A 16,212-nucleotide genomic window follows, 5' to 3' on the forward strand; every position below is an offset into this window, starting at 1 on the left:
TCCATCAAACTCAGTGTAACATGCTGATATAGAACTTTGCATCTTGTAAATAGAAAATATTCCTTTCTTGGTAGGCTCATGGAACATTTCCAAAAAATTAAAGTTTAGTTGGGCACAGAAGAAATTGTAATGAATTCAAAAGTATCAATTTTCACACCACATTGTTTGATACTAATACAATAGAATTAGAAACAAATAGCAAGAAAATGACCAAAAATAATTTTACTATTTGCAATCAAGAAACAGTAAGCCCTGGATTAAAGGGAAAATTAAATTGCAACCCCTCTTAGAAGTAATATAAAGAAGAATACTTCATACAGAAACCTCTGGGACACATCTAAAGCCAATAAGGAAAAACTCAACTCTAAATAATTACAGAAGGTAGGCTAGAAATAAAGGAAATCAGTATCCATCCTAAGAAATTATTCAAAGAGTAATAAACTAAACCTGAAGAAAACTGGGAAGAAACCAGTACAGATAAAAGCTGAAATTAGTGGGAAGGAACAAAAAAATATAGGAAGGATAAATAAATATAAATACTGGTTCTTTGTAAAGACCAATAAGTCCATTGTGAGCATGATTAATGGGGGAAAGAGAGAGTAAAAGTATGTAAGATTAGGAATTAGAAAGAAGATATAACAGTAGATATAGACAAGATTAAAATGGAAGAGACACAATTAGATCATACATATTTGAAAAACTAGAAGAAATAGATGATCCACTAGCAAAATATAATTTTAACAAAATTTACTCAATAAGAACTAACACAACATTGTAAAGCAACTATACTCCAATAAAAACTTATTGAAAAAAAGAATTAAAAAATTTACTCAATAAGAAGTAGAAAAAGTAAACTAATGAAAAGGAAAATTTTAAAATAAAGATAATTCCTAAATCATAAAAGGATACCTCTTAATTCATTTTATGAAGCCAAAATAATCTTGATATCAACCTTTGTGCAGAACCAAAAACAATAGCCCAATTTCACTTATTAATATAGATTTAGAAACTCTGAATAAAATATCAGTAACTAAAATCTGTCAGTATCTCAAAAGAATAATACATTCTGACCAAGTAGCATCTGTTCCAGGAATGTAAGGATAAATCAATTACTTTTAAAGTATTAACATAAAGCATTGACAAATTAAAGATAAAATCATTTGATCAATAAATAGATGCTAAAAACTCAGTAGCCATTCCTAATTTTAAAAATTCTAAGTAAAATAGGAATAGAAGGAAATGCCTTAAGTACAATTAATACTCTTTACCTAAAGCCAAAAGGAAAAAAAGAGCATTCTGAATGATGGGAAAATAAAGCCAATTCCATTAAAACCAGAAATAAGCCAAGGAGACCTATTACGAACATTATTATTCAGATTTGCTTGGTGGGATTCTGGAAAATGCAGTAAGACAGGAAAATGGAATACATCGTATAAATTGGAGGAAAGGAGATAATTATCATTTTGGTGATTATACCACTTTATACCTATAAAACTCTAGAGACACTATTGAAAAATCACTAGAATTAATAAGAAAATGTATTAAAGGTAACTAAGTATAAAATAAAATACACAAAATTTGAAAGCTTTTCTCTATACTAGCAGTAGTCAACTAAAACTGAAAGTCAGGAAAAAAAATTCCATTCACAATAACAATAAGAACTGAAATGTTTAGGGATACATTTAGCCAAAGAGATACATTGAAAATGCTGTAAAAATTTATTAAGGAACATAAAACAATATTTGAAAAAATGAAAAGACATACCATATTATTGATTGGGAAAGCTTAGTATTATAAAAAATCAATTCTATCCAAATTAAGAGATAAATTTCATGTAACGCCAACTAGAATCACATAGGGCCTTCTCTCAAAGCCTGCGTTTGGCAGGATTTTCCCAGGCTGCAGTTTCAAAGGATGAAAACCTTACCTAAGAAGGTTTTATGTAATTCCATCATGTCACAGTTGCCTTTTGAAATGGTTCACTGGGTCCCTTGTCAGTTAAAAAATAGTACCATCAGGTTTCCTTCTTGTTTTGCTGTTGCTGCTGTTCTTACAAAAAGTTGGGCCAGAGCACAGAGAGAGTGGAACCTTGGGAGTGGTCAGATTCTTAATAGCGTAAGATACAAAGCCAGTTCTGACCTGCCTATGTACACCTCCTTCTGAGTGTTGTAGCTGATAGGAAAAGGCTGTTTTAAGAGGAAGAAGATTGATGGTGACCTGGAAATTAAGATATCCATGGTTCCTCTTAGGATTGTTCTCTTCCGTCATGCGGGAGCTTTCCATCATCACCCATGATGGGCCCAAGTGGATTCTACTGGATGGCGACATAGATCCAATGTGGATCGAGTCTCTGAACACTGTCATGGATGATAACAAGGTACCGGGGGTAAGGGGACCCCACGTCGTCCCTAATCATCAACGAAACCAGTCCCTGGGCACATCTGGAAACCTTGATTCCACACAGGACTGGCCCCGAGCAAGGAATCATTACTGCTGTCTTTATTTTTTTATTTTTTCCAGCTTTATTGAGATATACCTGACATATAACATTGTCAATATATAATTGATATATAACACTGTGTAAGTGTAAGGTGTACAACGTGATGATTTGAAATATATATTGCAAAATGATTACCACAAGGTTAGTTAACACCTCTATTACCTCACATAATTACGTGTGTGTGTGTGTGTGTGTGTGTGTGTGTGTGTGTGTGTGTGGTGAGAACTTCTAAGATCTACTCTTAGCAACTTTCAAGTACACAATACAGTATTATTAACTCTAGTCACCATGCTGTACATGACATTATTCATCTTGTAACTGGAAGTTTGTACCCTTGACCACCTTCACGCATTTCCTCTGCCCACCCCACGCCCCCATCCCTGGCAACCACCAACCTACCCTCTGTTTCTATGAGTTTATTTTTTTTAAGATTCCACATATAAGGAGATCATATAGTATTTGTCTTTCTCTGTCTGACATTTCACATACCATAACACTCTTCAGGTCCATCCATGTTGTCATGGATGAACCTGGAGAAGGATTTCCTTTTTATGGCTGAATAATACTCCACTGTGTGTGTGTGTGTGTATCACATATTCTTTATCCATTCATCCATCGATAGACACTTAGGTTGTTTCTACATCTTGGCTATTGTAAATAATGCTCCAGTGAACATGGAATGCAAATAGCAGATAACGCTTCAAGATCCCGATTTCACTCACCGGTGTCTTCAGTAGACATCTTAGAACTGATTCATCCCATAGGGCAACTTTCACTTCTTCAGTGGCACTGCCATCACTCACATGTTTTTAGCATTGTTGTAATTTCCTTCAGAATCTTCTGCATGCAGGTTAATTCAATATTTAGAGCTGAAAAGAATCTGAAATCATTTATTCAAATCTTTAAAAAATTTTTCATCTTTGTTTATAAATAAGGAAACTGAGGATCAGAAACATTCTGAGCCTGTCATGCATCCTCAGTGGTGACCAATCTTTATCCATGGAGAATATGTTTTATTTTTTATAAACAATGAAAACTGAATGCCAGTAAAGTGGCTGTTAAGCTGGGAACTGTTTCTAAACTTGTTCGTAAAGCACATCTAGGTTAAACGTTTTACGATGGTTTCAACATTTACAGAATCATTAGAATAAGTGTGTGCTCTTCCAAAAGAAACAGGAGTTGTATGAAACCTGAACTCTTTTCCTTTAATTATCCTATTTTTTCATTATGGTCTAGTTCATTCAAATCATTGACATCCACTTAAACTTTTTAGATAGCTTTTTTCCTGATTCAGTACACACAACAGGGATGGAGGTAAAGGGGCTACAGAAGGAGAGAGAGAGGATTGTTGCAGAAAATTTAGAAAATACTTACAGTCACAAAGAAGAAAATAATCATCCTAATTCCTATCAGGAATAATAGCCAAACTCCCCCTAGCTGGCCATGTGACCTAACTCCTCCCCACCTGCCGTGTCCCTCCCCCTGTGTCCAGGTGCTGACCCTGGCGAGCAACGAGAGGATCCCTCTGAATCCCACAATGAGGCTCCTCTTTGAGATCAGCCACCTGCGCACGGCCACGCCAGCCACTGTCTCCAGAGCAGGTATGGCCCACGACAGGAAAAACCACACAACTGCTCAGTTGAAAACGGGTGCCTCTCGTGATACATATGACGTTGCTGGCTCTGAAGGACGCTCCAAACAGGAGCCAGACGTTGATCATCCAGAACCCCGGCCTGATTCTCAGCCCTAATCCACACGCACGAAGGTGAGCCAGTGCTCTGCAGCCAGGACCATGTGAGCGTCTCAGTTCAGAAATGTTACGGTAATGGGAAGGGATTGGCCCCTGAGCTGAACAACGGTCCTCTGCACAGAAGTGCCTCAAATTAGGCTACTTTCAGGCCAGTTCTAGCCTCCATGAAGGCTAATGAAGATGATTGAGCATTGCAATTTCGCACCGCATCCTGGTGGAAAATAATAACTTTGCACGTCAACTTTCCTGGGTGGGACACGGTTCCGTCCTTTTGGGGGCCACCATGCGATCTGCAGCCTTCCTCGGCGTGACAAGTAGTGCTAATCAATCACAGCCTGCTTTCCTCCTGAGCCTAGGCTTGGCCTCAGCATCCTTCTCAACACCGCTTTCCATCAGCTATTATCAGTCAGTCGGAGTTGATCCCAATAGCAAACCCATTTGCCCTCTCAGGCCTCGGCCAGATCTCTGTTCTTTTCAAGCCCAGCCTTCAGTACATTTTCTAAACAGAGAAAATAACTCTCTGGGATGAAGAATATCCTGAGATGTATGGAAATGTCACTAAGCTGTATTCTCTGCGCTCCCAGGGATCCTGTACATCAGCCCTGCAGACCTGGGGTGGAACCCTCCTGTGAGCAGCTGGGTCAACAAGAGGGAGATCCAGACAGAGAGAGCCAACCTAACCTTTCTGTTTGACAAGTATCTTCCAGCCTGCTTAGACACACTCAGAACCAGGTAGGCCAAGGGGTAAGGAAGGTAACAAGCAGTAAAGAGCCTGTTGGCTCCTACCTGATGTCCCGCTGATGTTCTGTCCCGTCCCCAAAGTCAGATGTCCCTAGGCATTCCACCCCGGGTGTGGCAGGTGGCAGAGGGGAACACACGTTCCCCTGCGATGGGATGCCTGTTGTCAGTTCAGGCAGGAAGCGAGGTGAGTGAAGAGGAGAGAGATGTAAAGGACCTTTTGGAGGGCTGCGAGGGTGTGTCTGGAGGAGGCCGCGGGTTGTGGTAGCAGAGACAGCAATCCTGAGACCCTCTGCTTCGCAGGGCACGCAGCTGGCCCTCCTACGCGTGATACAGGCCAGATCAACAGGCCTAGAGCTGAAGATGACACCTGTCGGCAACACACGGGGCCCACTTCCTGTTCCTGGCTGTGGGCGTCCATGGCCTTGATGATACAGGATTGGGTATAATGCATCATTTGACCAGTCCTGCCCCTCTGGACCCTAAGATTTCACTTTTCCTCCAATGGGTTTGCAAAAGTAAAAGCAACAAGCCCTGACCACTTACCACATAAACAAAATAGTAATTGCTCTTAACCAAAAGGATACTTATTATAGCAAGAATATTATACGTGTCTGCAGAGAAGGGTTCCGGCGTTTGGAACCTGCTTTTGTTTTACATTCTCTTTCTTTGCCATTTGATGCATCATTCAGTGAATCAGGTACTCAGCCCTGTTGTTCAGCCCAGTTGCACCATCAGAAGCTGGTGCTGTGAAGGCAACGTGACTCAGAGATCCTCAGTTCCTGAATGTTCAACAAACAGAGTCAGGTTGATGTTTCCTGGAAATAAAGTCTATCACTCAAAATGATCCCCAACTCCTTATTCATTGGCCTGAGAAACACAGGATGGCAAATGCTTGCAAGTGTGGAGCAGAGATGAAGGGAGAGCTCCCAGGGCAAAATGGCCCGAGGCACTCTTTCTTCATGTGCCCCACCCTCCCCCATCAAAATCCACCGTGTTAAGAATGAATTTTACGTAAGTAAAAACTGAGTCGCAGTTGAATAGTTGACATAGTGGTATGTTTTCAGATATTAAATATTTATTAGTTTTGATTTTGCAGTTTTTATACTTCAGGGTTAATAATTATTTTTCCAAACTTCAGCGTTTTCATAAAGCCTTTAAAAAGCCTTTAACCCCTTGTGGCTTGTGAGCTCTGTGGCACTGGGATCTAATGAGATAAAGCAGCCGTGGCAGCAAGAGTCTGGAAGTGGGCAGTCGTGGTTAGTGTCTCAAATAGACAAGGGCTGCAGAGAGTTAAAGTGGCAACAAAGGGGGAGGTTTTAGGAAAGTAGCATCCCCTATTCTTTAAGGTTTGCTGAGACACTTGTCCAATTTATCCTTAACTAAAAATTAGACCATTTCCCACTCTGGGCATTTAGAACAAGAGATACCAAACTCGTGTGTGTGTGTGTGTACACGCGTGTGCTCGTGTGCAAGCACAGCCTCTGAAACAAGCTTTAAAGACTGTATTAAGTCCATCCAGAGAAACACCCCCCCGCCACCAGTCTCTGAGCCCCGTGTTTATCAAGGAAAAACCCATAGCTGTGGTTGAGGGTGCCCGCTCTGGGTTTCCTTCATGCAATTCTCACAATATCCTTAGGAGGGCCGACCATCCTGCAGATGTGGGGGCCAGGTCCCATGGTGCTCGCTCAGTGCCTCAGCTGGTGGTGACAGGACACTCACTGCAAAGTCCTACTGCTATTTTATTCATCACCGTATTGTAATGCCAGCTTTCTGTGGCCCCGTCACGACGAAGCAGTGCCAACACACAGTAATTTTTATATTGAACAAGCAGGCCTCGTAAGGGGTGATTATAAACAACTTTATTTTGTCTCCCACTGTTCCTTCAAAAACATTTTATGTTCTCCTTCTGCCCCTGGATGAAATCTAGGTCAACACTGCTGATTTTACTGGTCCTTCTTCAGTAATAAAAATGCATCTCATCACTTCTAGTCACACAGTCTCACACACACACACATGCACATGCACATGTGAAAATTTTAAAAAGAGGCAGTGAAAATTGAAAAACATACAAACTCTCCCACTGCCCACATAGCCCTCCACCTACAGTGGGAAAGGACAGTGTTCTTGACTTCTGTTCTTATTCTACCAGTCGCCACCTTGCCAGCTGTAGCTTCTCACCCCTCAAGGCTGAAGGGGGACACAGGGAAGAGAGTGATGGGCAGGAAAGGCCTTAATGATGGACCTGGTGTGACCTCATTTACCCCAGCTGTGGCAGGTTTGGAAATGACTCTTTGGAAGCCTTTGTGGGTCGCTTGGACGCCTCCCATCCCTGGAGATCCGCAATATGCCCTCCCTTGAAGCAAGTCAATGCCTCTCCATCAGCTAGTTGAGTACAGCTCCCACAAACCCTCCAGGTGGACCCCTTCACCAGTATCTAAACAAGCCCACACGCTCACGGCCATACCTGGACTCCAGGATTAGCGCCCCAGCAAGCACCCTCTGACCCTGCATTGCAAGGTCTCCTCAGGGATTTCCGGGCCTGGGTCCTAGGGGACCCCCTTTCTGAGGGTCTCTGTTCAGGATGAGCACCTGCCTTCCCTGTAGGAGGGGCACTCGCTGCACACCCAGAGCCCTCCCCAAAGTCCTATGTGCTCATTTCTAGCCCCTTCAGCATCTACCACTTTGATCCTATAAACCAGGAGTCCCCAACCCCCAGGCCATGGACCGCTACTGGTCCGCAGCCCGTTAGGAACTGGGCCGCACAGCAGGAGGTGATTGGCAGGTAAGCAAGCGAAGCTTCCTCTGCTGCTCCCCATCTCTCCCCATCACCCGCATCACCGCCTGAGCCATCCCCCGCCCCCATCTGGGGAAAAATTGTGCCAAAAAGTCTCGGGACCGCGGCTATAACTCCTTGAGAGCACCGGAGGCCAGGTTGTCTGGAATCTCAGCTTGGAATTGGAAGAGTAGTTGGCCTGTATTGTGTCAGCACCTCATCCAAAACTGAGCCTGGGGCAGTTCCATTCTGACATTCTGTTACAAATATGCGTTGAAGAAATGAAGGAAAGCCTCCCAAGCACTCAGTTTCTTCATTACTCGTGGACATAATGCCTAGACTCTTAGACCACTTCACAGCATTGCTGTAAGGACTGCAGCCAGACTCAAAACCAACACAACACAAAACACTGAAGAGGATGGAGCGCCATGAGACTCCGAGGCCCAGTGCTGGCAAATGCCTTTTAAGATGTCTGTTGATGCTGTTGTTCATCTTATAACAGTGGACCCTGCCTCTGTGCGGCCTGTGAGCTCATCCTCCCCGGGAGGTGGTGACGAGGGCAGGAGGGGTTGAGTATGTGGGCCCGTGGTGCACTCTGTGTGCACGCCTGGTGGGACGAGGGTGCCCGTGTGTGTGTGTCTGTGTGTCTGTCTGTCTGCTTCTGCTCCCTTGGGTGTAGGTGCACCTTTGTGTATCTCTCGATACCTGCCTTTCAGCCAAGACCTCTAAACCAAGATTGAAAGTACAAATTCAGGTCAAAACATAGTCACAGAGCTGTATTTATGAAAGAGAGAACTTAATCATGTAAATAACCTTCTGTCCTGGCCCACTCTGCCTCCCCCAGACAAGACTCTAGCCCCAGAGAAAACATTTTCAATGTGTTTGAATTGAGGACACTCCTCTGAGCTGGAGGAGTGGAGGAACAGCCTCAGAATTGCACCCACCTTGGCTCTGTAGGTGATTTTTGCCAATTGAAACAGTGACACTGTGAGATATTTACTCGTTTTGTTGCAGCTTCCTACATTCCCCAAGGACTGAGGGGGGGGGGTCCTCAATGTTCAGAGAAGGGAAGGGGGGGAGGGCATAGAGGAAAGGAAGATGAGAAAAGGGATCATCTCAGGAGGGCTCCGGTCCCTTCCTTCTTTGCAAAGGGAGCAGACCCCCAAACAGCTGATGAAAACAAAAGCTTAAGTAGCACCATGGGCCTCTATAATACCAAAGTTTTTGCTGCTGCAAAACTGCATGAACTTATCAAATTGTGAGTCCACAGACACCAACAGGGTTCCATAGCTGTCCAACAATGCCTCTAGGATGGAAAAATCCAGTGTTTTAGAGCATATCTGTGTCTCTCTTTGCAGATTTAAGAAGATAATTCCAATCCCAGAGCAGAGCATGGTTCAGATGCTGTGCCACCTTCTCGAGTGTCTGCTGACCGATGAGGACATCCCTGCAGACTGCCCCAAGGAAACCTACGAGCTTTATTTTGTGTTTGCTGCCATCTGGGCTTTTGGCGGAGCAATGGTCCAAGATCAGGTAAGAGGGTGTGCTGAGGCTAACACCCACGCTAGCCAGCAAAGATTTGGAAGACGGAACAGCTAAAGTCAGAATTAACACAGAAGCATCAAACTACTTAGTTTTCTCTCCCTTGTTCTGCTAAAGGCGTCAGTCCCCTTAGGAGGGCTCCAGGTAGTGAGACAGGTGAGATTGGGCTATGTTTTGAGCTGCTGTTTTTTGAGTTAGTGAATGTATCCCTAATTTCTTGGACAGTTGCTGATTCAGTTTGAAAAACTGGAGGTATAAGTACCTTATTTGGCAAGGTGATGTGTGTTTTGTAGGTGGAGTGGTGCTGTGCTGTAGAAGCTTGAGTGGGAGGAATCCCTTTAGCCTTCTTAAAATTGTTCCAGAACGGGCCTGTACCACTCTGTACCAACCATCACACCTTCATACCCCTGAAACACAGAGCTGTCCGTAGAAGATTAGGCCAAAGGCTAGTTGACATCTAGGGATAGGAAACCGAAGTAGTATTCATCTCATGGTGTTGGCTGCTGTAGCTTCATGCTGTTTGGGGGTGTCTTGGCATCCTATTCTCTAAGCCTTGTGTATTCCCAACCTTTTCTTTTTTTTTTATTTATTTATTTATTTATTTATTTTTATTTATTTTATTTTTGGCTGCGTTGGGTCTTCGTTGCTGCGCGGGCTTTCTCTAGTTGCGGCGAGCGGGGGCTACTCTTCATTGCGGTGCGTGGGCTTCTCATTGCGGTGGCTTCTCTTGTTGCGGAGCACGGGCTCTAGGAGCACGGGCTTCAGCAGTTGTGGCTCTGATCAGGCCCTAGAGCGCAGGCTCAGTAGTTGTGGCGCGCAGGCTTAGCTGCTCCGCGGCATGTGGGATCTTCCTGGACCAGGGCTCGAACCCGTGTCTCCTGCATTGGCAGGCGGATTCTTAACCACTGCGCCACCAGGGAAGCCCCCAACCTTTTCTTTACTTAGTTTCCTCCAAATAAAAGGTACTTTACCTAGAAACAACATATTTGAGGTTAGGCAGACCGGTCTTTTAGAACTGACTAGCTATCAGGCAGTATCATATAGAGGCTGAGAACATGGACTCTGGATTTGAATTCTAACTCTGCCACTTATTACCTGGGGACCCTGGACAAGTAATTTAACCTCTCTCCACCTTCCTCTCCCCGTGTGTGCAAAGAAGATGAGAGTGATGATAGTGGTACCCAGTTCCTAGGATGTTTGTAAGCATTAAATGAAGGGATGCTGTTCTAATTGCCCACATGTAAAGCTCTTAGAGTAGTGTTTATTATTAATGTTCTTCTACCACAGATATTCAGTTTCATAGCAAATATCTGGTGCCTTTCTCACAACAGGGGATTAAACCAAGCTTCAAGTGTTGGAGAGTTATCATTTACTCTTTCTGGTCTGGGTTGATTATGGGCTTTTCCAAATAAAAAGGTAAAAATTTCAGCCTCCCAGGGCACACCATGTTCTAAGAATCCAAAACGAAGGTGAGCTGGAAGAATTAACAATTAATTTAGAATTAACAATCAGTTTATTCTCCGTTTTCACGGGCTCTGATTATAACATTCATCCTACCTCCCATCATCCCCTACATGTTCTTGGTGCTCACAGTTCAGAAAGCAGCTCTCAGAAGCCCCTGGAAGTGTGCCTTTCTCCATCTTCCTCTCCAGAGCTAGACGCTGGCGGGGAAGGGGGACGCTCCAAGGGCAGGAGGATGCCTGGACTGGGAGTTTGACAGCTGAGAATTTCATGCAGTCTGTTCTGCGGCCCTTGGAGCTTCTCCATGGACTGCTTCTTTCCCAGCTCCACATTCCCCCTTTGAGGCAAGGAGCCGATGCGTCCACCAGGATGGACGAGAGCCTCGATGAATGCGCAGAGATCCGGAACGCAGAGGTTGTGGCTTTACCTCAAATGCAGTCCCTGACCTTTCGCCCGCTGAAATGTCAGACAGCAACCACCGCTGGGCTTCTCTCTCACGCTGGTGCTGAGCAGGCAGTTGGGGTATCAGGATAAAGATACTTGGTCAATTTTTCTATCTCTGTGTAGAAAAATTTAAATCCACTCAATTCTTTTTAAAAGCCCGGGAGAAAGCATCCCTTCAGGCACTGCGGGCTCTGGAGCACTTGGAGCCGTCGGCGGCTGTGCTGGCACGTGGGGAGAGAACACGGGAGAAAGCTTTTAGCAGCAGGGACTGTCCAAGCCCCCCACACAGCCTGCATTCAAGCCCAACACAAAATAGTGCTGTAAATCAAAAAGTATGAAGTTGGCCAAAATATTTGCATCAGGAACACCAATGGTGCTTATGTTTAAAAAGCTGTTATTGGGCTTCCCTGGTGGTGCAGTGGTTGAGAATCTGCCTGCCAATGCAGGGGACACGGGTTCGAGCCCTGGTCTGGGAAGATCCCACATGCCACGGAGCAACTGGGCCCGTGAGCCACAATTACTGAGCCTGCGCGTCTGGAGCCTGTGCTCCGCAACAAGGGAGGCCGCGATGGTGAGAGGCCCGCGCACCGCGATGAAGAGTGGTCCCCACTTGCCACAACTAGAGAAGGCCCTCGCACAGAAACGAAGACCCAACACAGTCATAAATAAATAAATAAATAAATAAAAGAACGTGAATTTCTAAAAAAAAAAAAAAAAAAGCTGTTATTAAAGCGAAGCAGAATATAAAGAAAATACAGCCCATACCTGGATAGAAGTTCTAATAAAAAAGGGAGGGGTGGATCCTGGCTAAATACTTTGCAGCAATCCCAGGGAATTATCTCTCAGAAGTAAATGATCTCTCAGAGAGCACCGGGTTGGGCAACTGAGAACCTGGGTTCAACTCCCAGTTCTGCCATATGCTGCTAGAGGTGTAACCTTTGAGCTTTTGTGTTTTCATACATAAAGTAAGAGTAATTTTCAGTAGCCAGGATGACTTAGAGCATTGTGAAGACCAAATGAGGTGATATTGTGTTCCAAACTCTGCTACATTGTACCACACTGTGTGCCAGTACAGACTTAGTGCAGGAAAGGGACCAGAGAATTGTCACAACCTTAAGGAGATAGGGTTCAGAAGGGGCCTCTTCATTGAGGTCATTGCTGAAGAGACACTCAAAGAGTCAAACTGAGAAAAGGCCATGGGATGACTCAGCAGAGGTGACCTTGTCTTTCCAGTGTCCAGTTACAGTAGACGGTGAGGTCAAGCCCCAGACTGCAGGAAGCCAGACAGTGTTGGTGTAGCCCAGCTAATGGCTTGGCTGAGAAACTGATGGGGTAGCTCAAGTGGAATTGGGAGTGAGGAAAGAAGGTGCACCCAACCTCCTTCTTTCTAGAGATGGTCTTTGTCTTGGATTCTCCATATAAACTTAAAAGATGGTTTTCATTAGGAAGTTAAAGGTCTTCAAGAATTTTATCCAAAGGTAGACAGCTAATATGTTTTCATGAGTAAATATTGTCAGCCAGAAAACAATTGGTGTCAGGTAATACATATTTTTTAAGCTTTGTTTTTTAATTTATTTTTCATTTAGCTTTTATTGGGAATGGTTTTCAATAGCACTCTTAGTTCTGCTTAGGTGTTTTGGGGAGGGAAGCACTCTTTTCCATAGTGTAATTCCATTTAAGAGATTATCTAAAAGTTAGTCTTTTTAATTCATAGGAAGATTTTAATATCTGAGAGTACTCAAATTAAGGATATAAACTTCCCACACCTTCCTGTTATGACAGATAAAAGCACAGAAAGGATAACCCTTGAAGTCATGTAATGTTGGTCATTTTAATTTTTTGTACCTATTTTAAATTCTGTTAGTATATTTACTTCATTGTAAATATATTTTAGGGTACCTTTGTATTTTGCTTTGACCTTGGTTCTGTGATTTGGATGTCAACAACTTCCTCAAAAAGCACCAGTATGTTAAATTCTAATGTCATGATCCCAATCTGGGTTATTCACCTTTAATCCTGCTTTCAGTTTCTATGTGTACAGCAGTATTTTTAATAAAAAATTACACAGAGGAAAAAAAAAGAATTTTATCCATGAGTCAAAAATGGAGATTTTTTTCCTAAGGCTTCTGATTGCAGAGAACAAATATTGAGAAGATACAGTGTCCCCTTAATCTGAATTCAGATCAGAATAAGAACAGCAAACAAATCTGTCATTAAGGCCTATTTCCATTCTCTTTTTAAGGCAAAAGAATTCAATCCTATTTACCTAATAGACAGCGAAATGAGTACTATTTCTTCCAAGTCCAGATTTCATTGCCATGCGCCCAGCTTCCTGGTCTGTCCTCCTCCCCAGGAACATTTCCTAAAATGCCCAATCTGGACCTCTTCCCTTTTTAGGATTTTTCCTAGGTCTGTGTGCTCAAAGAGTGGGTTTGCTCCCCCAGAGAGTTGTCAGTAGCAGTGGATATGTTTGGGATGTTTCTGTGTGTGTTGTGTTTCATTTGGACTCACTAGCTTGAGTACACAGGTACACAGCCCTATCCTTAGGGGCTCATGATCTAACATGTATGCATATATAGTGCTACCTAGTCCTTCCGTCAGAAAGATCTGTACAGCTTTGTCTCTGCTGCTCCTAGATTTTTAGAATTTTAGCTCTTGAAAGAAATTTAGAAATACCCTTTCCTAGAATCAGATGAGAAAACTGAGGCGTGGAAAGACGTGACTTGTCAGTGGTGATGTGCGCGACTCCCCAGCTGAGGCTCTTCTCACCGCACCATCCCGTGCCCCCACGTGTCAACAGCCACCACTTTATCCCTTCCATCCCTGACTGCTGTCCTGGACGTTGCTCGGAGCCTTGGGAGGCTAGGGGGACCGGGGTGGATCTGTCTCTTCAGGAGATCTTGGCTGCACTTGCCCATCTTGGGGGCCATAGGCTCCTACTCTCCTGTGTTCTTACACCTCCCTCCCTCACCCTCCACCTGCCAGTGCTCTGAGATGCGTAATGCCAGGGCAACCCAGCCACCTGGTCAAGCAGGGGCACACGTACATGCTCAAGGGCAGCCCCTGCTTAGCTGGGCCTTGTCGGGGTTGATCCTCGGGGGAATAAGCAGGAGCCCTCTTTACTCCCGGCCCTGACCTTCTGCCTGATGCAGGGCAGCCTCTCCAGGCTTCTTGTGCTCTGCAGAGCCTTGACTCCTGACCTGCTTTGTTTTGGCAGCTCGTGGACGACCGGGCAGAGTTCAGCAAATGGTGGCTGACCGAGTTCAAAACAGTCAAGTTTCCCTCCCAAGGAACCATCTTTGACTATTACATAGACCCAGCGACCAAGAAATTCGAGCCTTGGTCCAAGCTCATCCCCCAGTTTGAATTTGACCCTGAGATGCCTTTGCAGGTGAGTGTGGCTGAGTGACCAAGGACGTGCAGTGTCCCCAGGGTCTGCAGTGGCTCTAGCGGATATCCGAAAGGTTTATGGATATCCGAAAGGTTTAACCTCACTAGGAATTATGGATATCCGAAAGGTTTAACCTCACTAGGAATTAGTCGTCCCCAGCTACTTGTCTTTTCAGAGGAAATTATAGGTGCAGTGAAGTCACAAGATCTCCCAAAGCCTAGGTAACTTAATTACCAGACCCCCACAGGCATCCTTGGAGGAGAAGGAGGACGGCCAGGGCAGAAGATTCTAAAAGAGAGGCCACAGGGAGGCAGACAGCCCTGGCAGAGGGGGAAGGGCCTGCTCTCTACCCAGAGCATGAGTTAGTAGGAGGGTCTCACTGGGTATTAGGGGGGCCCTCCTCCCTGGGGTAGTGAGCTCCCCGACCCCAGAGGGATTCCCTCCCCTGAAATGCTCCGGAACACTCTGCCAGCATCTGTTTCTCCCACGAGCCCCCGACACACTCATCCTGTTCCCGCTCCAGGCCTGCTTGGTGCACACGAGCGAGACCATCCGAGTGTGCTACTTCCTGGAGCGGCTCCTGGCTCGGCGGCGGCCGGTCATGCTGGTAGGGACCGCGGGCACCGGCAAGTCGGTGCTGGTGGGAGCGAGGCTGGCCAGCCTGGACGCCGAGGAATACCTGGTGAAAAACGTGCCGTTCAACTACTACACCACGTCGGCGATGCTGCAGGGTCAGTGTTACCGAATACATCAGTAAATCGTGTGAATCGGTCCCGTTGCTCACTGCTTACGAAATCAATTACATACTTGCAAATGGTATCAATAGGAGAAAAAGGTGCCTTTAATCAGAATGCTGGCAATCTGAGGAGATGGTGGCCTCAGCGTCCTCCAAAAACCATCTCCCAAGATTCTGCTCAGCCATGAAACTTTGTAAAGAGACAGAGAGGAGTAATCTCAGTTAATCACTGAGATGGGGGTCAGAGTCCTCGCCGTCCCCCATTGTGTGCAGGCTTGTCGACGCCTTGTGATCTTCCTTTAGACGTTATCTGTTCACACAGTTTGGTCACACAGTTTATTTGCGAGATGACTGAAGGGGAAGCCAGGGGAGAGATCTGGTCATCTGTTAATTACTTATTCTCCATTTCTACTTCTTTGATCTGAGGGAAGAGCTGACGGGTTAGGCAAGGCATTGTATGATTAAAAGATTTGAAAGCGGTTCTTGGGTCAGAGGTGAGTAGAGCACGGGGGCGCCTGGTTTAAAAGTTAGTTGAAATATCGATTTGCTCAAGTGACAGGAAAGGGGCTTCCTGCTGAGAGCGGTTTCCTGCAAGGAGCTGCTTACATAAGGGGCCCGGGGGGCGTGGAGGGGGGGGTGGGGTGTCTGAGTGTCCACTCCTCCTAGCGGAGCTGGAGCTGGAGCAGAAGTCAGGCACCTCCCAGGCGTGACTCCCAGGGGCAGCACTGTTCATTCCCCTCCCACTCCCCTTCTCTCCTCTCCCCTCCCCTCTGTGTCCCACTTTCCAGCACCCTTAGCAAGGTCCCCTTTCCCATCCTTTCTCCCTAAGTGCCTCCCTGGCCTGCTAAATTCCCCCAGGGCGGGATTTCAACAC

At 45.1% G+C, this 16,212-nt stretch overlaps 1 protein-coding gene across 1 annotated transcript in view; it reads left to right on the top strand.

Annotated features, from left to right (window-relative positions):
• Positions 1-16,212, top strand: part of DNAH9 (dynein axonemal heavy chain 9) — a 303,415-nt gene that overhangs the window by 143,044 nt on the left and 144,159 nt on the right. The window contains exons 33-38 of the mRNA XM_036836769.1: positions 2,250-2,377; positions 3,993-4,101; positions 4,835-4,982; positions 9,123-9,297; positions 14,429-14,602; positions 15,126-15,333. Of these exons, the coding sequence (XP_036692664.1) occupies positions 2,250-2,377; positions 3,993-4,101; positions 4,835-4,982; positions 9,123-9,297; positions 14,429-14,602; positions 15,126-15,333 (942 nt within the window). The remainder of the gene's footprint in view (positions 1-2,249; positions 2,378-3,992; positions 4,102-4,834; positions 4,983-9,122; positions 9,298-14,428; positions 14,603-15,125; positions 15,334-16,212) is intronic.

This window comes from Balaenoptera musculus, chromosome 20 (genome assembly GCF_009873245.2).
Source record: "Balaenoptera musculus isolate JJ_BM4_2016_0621 chromosome 20, mBalMus1.pri.v3, whole genome shotgun sequence".
Lineage (NCBI taxonomy): Eukaryota > Metazoa > Chordata > Mammalia > Artiodactyla > Balaenopteridae > Balaenoptera > Balaenoptera musculus.